This window comes from Nothoprocta perdicaria, unplaced genomic scaffold (genome assembly GCF_003342845.1).
Source record: "Nothoprocta perdicaria isolate Ctin4 unplaced genomic scaffold, notPer1 scaffold_314, whole genome shotgun sequence".
Classification (NCBI taxonomy): Eukaryota; Metazoa; Chordata; class Aves; order Tinamiformes; family Tinamidae; genus Nothoprocta; species Nothoprocta perdicaria.
Genome location: NW_020455549.1, coordinates 467,690 through 472,861, shown reverse-complemented (window position 1 = coordinate 472,861; position 5,172 = coordinate 467,690). Strand labels below are relative to the sequence as shown.

The following is a 5,172-nucleotide window of genomic DNA, read 5'->3' as shown; positions in this document are numbered from 1 at the left end:
CTTGGAGGATGCTGGGGGGATGGGGGGTGCATGGGGGGTGCCAGTGGGTGCTGTGTCGGGTGCAGGGTTTGCATTGGGGGGGTGCTGTGGGGTGCATGGTGGGTGCTGAGGGCGAGTGTGGGTGAGCTGGGGGGGGAGCAGGAGGGTGAATGGGGGGGGTGCAGGGGAGGGTCCCGGGGGGCACCCACTGACGGGCGCCCGCAGACGTGGCCGTGGGGGCACCCCTGGGTGCCGAGGGGCTGCGGGGGCTGGTGTTCGTGTACAACGGGGCGCCGGGGGGGCTGCGCCCCGAGCCCTCCCAGGTGCTGCGGGGCCACTGGGCGCCCGGCCGCGCGCCCGACTTCTTCGGCGCCGCCCTGCGCGGCGCCCGCGACCTGGACGGCAACGGCTACCCGGGTGAGCACCCAGGGGTGCTCCTCGACTGGGGGCTCCTCGCATGGGGGGCTCCTTGGTGTGGGGGCTCCGTGGCGTGGGGGCTCCTTGATGGGGGGTCACCCAACCATGGCCATTCCCACCCCATGGGTGCTCCTTGGCGGGGAGACATCCGGGAACGGCCGCCCCGACCCATGGGTGCTCCTCAACATGGGAGTTCCTTGACATGGGTGCTCCTTGATTGGGGGTCACCCATTCATGGCCATTCCACCCCATGGGTGCTCCTTGATTGAAGAACACCCAACCATGACCCTGCCCACCCAATGGGCACCCAATGGGTGCTCCTTGAATGGGGGGCCCCCCATCCATGGCCATTCCCATCCCGTGGGTGCTCCTTGATGGGGGGGTCACCTAACCATGGTCATTCCCCTCCCATGGGTGCTCTTTGATGGGGGTCCCCCATCCATGGCCATTCCCAACCGATGGGTGCTCCTTAATGGGGAGTCACCCAACCATGACCCTGCCCACCCAATGGGCACCCCATGGGTGCTCCTTGAATGGGGGACCCCCCATCCCTGCCCGTTCCCATCCCATGGGTGCTCCTTGATTGGGGACCCCCCATCCCTGCCCATTCCCATCCCATGGGTGCTCCTTGATTGGGGAACACCCATCCCTGCCCATTCCCAACCCATGGGTGCTCCTTGGCTGGGTGTCACCCAACCATACCCCTGGGCACCCCATGGGTGCTCCTTGAATGGGGGACCCCCCATCCCTGCCCGTTCCCACCCCATGGGTGCTCCTTGACTGGGTGTCACCCAACCATGCCCCTGGGCACCCCATGACCGCGTGACCCCCGTGTCCCCGCAGACCTGCTCGTGGGCGCCTTTGGCGTGGACACGGCCGTGGTGTACAGGTGAGCGGCACCCGTGGGTGCGGCGCGGGCGCGGGCGCCGGGTGCCAGCGCCGCTGTCGCCGCAGGGGCCGCCCCATCGTCTCGGCCAGCGCCTCGCTCAGCCTCGTGCCCGCCATGTTCAACCCCGAGGAGCGCAGCTGCGCCCTCGATGACACCGGTGTCCTTGTCCCTTGGTGGGTGCCACCTACCCGCCGGCGCCCTGGGGACACCGCGGGGACACGGCACTGGGTGCCCTCGTTGGGGACATCGTGGGGACCTGGCACTGGGTGCCCTCACTGGGGACAGTGTGGGGACCCGACCCTGGGGACATCGTGGGGACCTGGCACTGGGTGCCCTCACTGGGGACACTGTGGGGACCCAGCTGGGGACACCGCGGGGACCCGACCCTAGGGACATCATGGGGACCCAGCGATGGGTGCCCTCCTTGGGGACATCATGGAGACACGGCCTTGGGGATGCCGTGGGGACCCGGCGCTGGGTGCCCCTGTTGGGGACAACGCGGGGATCCAGCCTTGGGGACATTGTGGGGCCCCGGGGCCTGTGGCGCTCGTTGGGTGCGATGGGGGGGTCATTGGGTGCAATGGGGTGCTGGGTGCATTGGGGGACTGGTACAATGGGGGGGCTGGGGGCGTTGGGGTGCATGGTGGGTGCATTGGTGGGGCACCCCGGAGGGGTGGGGACACCCAGGGGACAGCGGGGCTGGAGGGTGCTGAGGGGTCGGTGACACAGGGGGGACCCCTGGGAACAAGGTCGGGGGGGTCCCCAGGGCTCAGGGCACCCAGGGAGCACCCGGAGGGTCTGGGGGGTGTTGGGGACACCCAGGGGGGCGACATTGCGGGAGGGGGGGACAGAAGGGCTGGGGACCCCAAGGTGGGAGGACACGGGGAGGGGACAGTGCGGGGGGCACGGGGGGACGTCCCTGTCACCCACCCTGTCCCCTGCCACCCCCCAGCATCAACCTGAGCTTCTGCCTCAACGCCTCGGGGAGACACCTGCCCAGCTCCATCGGTGAGTGCGGGGCTGCCCGGACGCCTGGGCCCCTGCCGGGCACCCCAGCCCCGTGCCGGGCACCCTGGGCCCCGTGCCGGACGCCTGGGCCCCTGCCGGGCACCCCAGCCCCGTGACGGGCACCCTGGGCCCCGTGCCGGACGCCTGGGCCCCTGCTGGGCACCCCAGCCCCGTGCCGGGCACCCTGGGCCCCGTGCCGGACGCCTGGGCCCCTGGCACCCGCAGGCTTCGCCGTGGAGCTCAGCCTGGACGGGCTGAAGGGCAAGGGCGCGGTGAAGCGGGCGCTGTTCGTGAGCGGGCGCCGCCCGGCGCTGGCGCTGGCCCTCGACGTCCCCAACGGCGCCGGCGCCCGCTGCCGCGACCTGCGCGTCTACCTGCGGGTGAGCCCCGCGCCGCGCGGGGACCCCGCTCTGGGTGCCGCGGGGACCCCCCTTGGGCACCACAGGGACCCCCACTTTGGGCACTGTGAGGACCCCCCCTTGGACACCATGGGGACCCCCCGTGTGGCGCCACAGGGACCCCCACCTTGGGCACCACAGGGACCCCCTTTGGGCACCATGGGGACCCCCCCTTTGGGCACCATGAGGACCCCCATGGCACCATGGGGACCCCCTTTGGGCACCATGGGGACCCTCCTTGGGCACCATGGAGACCCCCCCTCCTTGGGCACCACGGGGACCCCCTTTGGGCGCTGCGGGGACCCCTCCCTTTGGGCACCATGGGGACCCTCATGGCATTGCAGGGACCCCCCCTTTGAGCACCGCGGGGACCCCCCTTGGGCACCGTGGGGACCCCCCCCCCTTTGGGCACCGCAGGGACCCCCTTTGGGCGCTGCGGGGACCCCCCCTTGGGCACCCTGGGGACACCCCCCTTTGGGCACCATGGGGACCCCCTTTGGGCACCGTGGGGACCCCCTTTGGGCACCGCGTCCCCCCAGAACGAGACGGAGTTCCGGGACAAGCTGTCACCCATCGTGGTGGCCCTGAGCTTCGGGCTGGACCCGCTGGCACCCGCCGACCGGCACGGCCTGCGCCCCGTCCTGGACTACCGGGCGCGCACCCGCATCGAGCAGAAGGTAGTGCCACCCGCCGGGGTCCCCAGGGTGCGTGGGGGACACGCGGGGGCCTTGGGGGCCCTCGTGGTGGGGCCTTGGGTGCCATGGTACCGCCTGGTGCCACTTGGTCATTCTGGTGCCACCTGGTGCCGCCTGGTCCTCGTGGTGTCACCTCGTGCCACCTGGTCATCCTGGTGTCACCTCGTGCCACCTGGTCATTGTAGTGTCACCTGGTGCCACCTGGTCATCATGGTGTCACCTTGGCCGCTGTGGTGTCACCTGGTGCCACCTGGTCATCCTGGTGCCACCTGGTACCACCTGGTCATCGTGGTATCAGTTAATGTAACCTGGTGACTGTGGTGCCACCTGTGCAACCTGGTCATCGTGGTGCCATCTGGTGCCACTTGGTCATCATGGCATCATCTTGTGCGTCCTGGTCACTGTGGTGCCACCTGGTGCCACTTCGTCATCGTGGTGTCACTTTGTGCCACCTGGTCCCTGTGGTGCCACCTGGTGCCACTTGGTCATTGTAGTGTCACCTGGTGCAGCCTGGTGACTGTGGTGCCTGCTGGTGTCACCTGGTCATTGTGGTGTCACCTTATGCCACCTGGTCACTGTGGTACAACCTGGTCATCGTGGTGCCACCCGGTGCCCCCTGGTCACCATGGTCCCACCTGGTGCAACTTGGCCACCATGATGCCACCTGGTCACCAAGGTGTCCCCTCGTGCACCATCACGGTGCCACCCGGAGCAGGGCTGTCCTCACGGAGCCACCCAGTGTCACCCAACACAGCCTGGCGCCCCCCTTTGCCACCCATCTGGTGCCACCCAGCACCCTCTTGCAGCCCTGGTGCCACCCAGGGGAACCCAGGGTGTCACCTGGAGTTACCCAGTGCCACCTGGTGGCACCCAGTGCTCCCCAGGGTGCCATGACCCAGCCCAGGGCCACCCAACCTGGTGGCACCCGGTGCCACGCAGCCCTGCAGGGGCCCGGGGGTGGCACCACCCGGCGTCACCCGCGGTGTCACCCACGGTGTCACCCATGGTGTCCCCCGTGCCAGGCTCACATCCAGCTGGACTGCGGCGAGGACAACGTCTGCGTGCCCGACCTGCAGCTGGACGCGTTCGGGTGAGGCCACCGCGGGTGACACCGCGGGTGACGCTGGGGTGCCATGGTGGGTGACACTGGGGTGCCATGGTGGGTAACACTCGGGTGTTGTGGTGGGTGACACTGGGGTGTTGTGGCGGGTGCCGTGGCGGGTGACATTTGGGTGCTGTGGTGGGTGACAACTGGGGTGACCTGGCGGGTGACACTCGGTGCCATGGTGGGTGCCGCGGCAGGTGACACTCAAGTGACCTGGTGGGTGACACTCAGGTGCCGTGGTGGGTGCCACGGTGGGTGACTCTCAGTGCCATGGCGGGTGACACTGGGTGCTGCAGTGGGTGCCATGGTGGGTGCCGTGGTGGGTGACACTGGGTGCTGCAGCGGGGGATACTTGGTTGACCTGGTGGGTGACACTGGGTGCTATGGCGGGTGCCATGGTGAGTGCCGCGGCGGGTGCCATGGTGGGTGACACTGGGTATCATGGTGGGTGCCACAGCGGGTGACCCTGGGTGCTGCGGCGGCTACCATGGTGGGTGATACTGGGTGCCGTGGTGGGTGACGCTGGGTGCTGCAGTGGGTGCCGTGGCGGGTGCCGCTGGGTGCTGTGGCGGGTGCCGCGGTGGGTGACGCTGGGTGCTGCGGTGGGTGCCGTGGCGGGTGCCGCGGTGGGTGCCGCTGGGTGCCGTGGCGGGTGCCGCGGTGGGTGCCGCTGGGTGCTGC

The 5,172-nt window shown here is 69.7% G+C and overlaps 1 protein-coding gene across 1 annotated transcript in view; it reads left to right on the top strand.

Annotated features, from left to right (window-relative positions):
- Window positions 1-5,172, top strand: part of ITGA5 (integrin subunit alpha 5) — a gene marked incomplete at its 5' end in the record, with an annotated part of 24,673 nt that overhangs the window by 9,200 nt on the left and 10,301 nt on the right. The window contains 7 exons of the mRNA XM_026042818.1: window positions 205-396; window positions 1,240-1,285; window positions 1,351-1,458; window positions 2,238-2,293; window positions 2,519-2,673; window positions 3,231-3,368; window positions 4,409-4,476. Coding sequence (XP_025898603.1) covers window positions 205-396; window positions 1,240-1,285; window positions 1,351-1,458; window positions 2,238-2,293; window positions 2,519-2,673; window positions 3,231-3,368; window positions 4,409-4,476 — 763 coding nt within the window. The remainder of the gene's footprint in view (window positions 1-204; window positions 397-1,239; window positions 1,286-1,350; window positions 1,459-2,237; window positions 2,294-2,518; window positions 2,674-3,230; window positions 3,369-4,408; window positions 4,477-5,172) is intronic.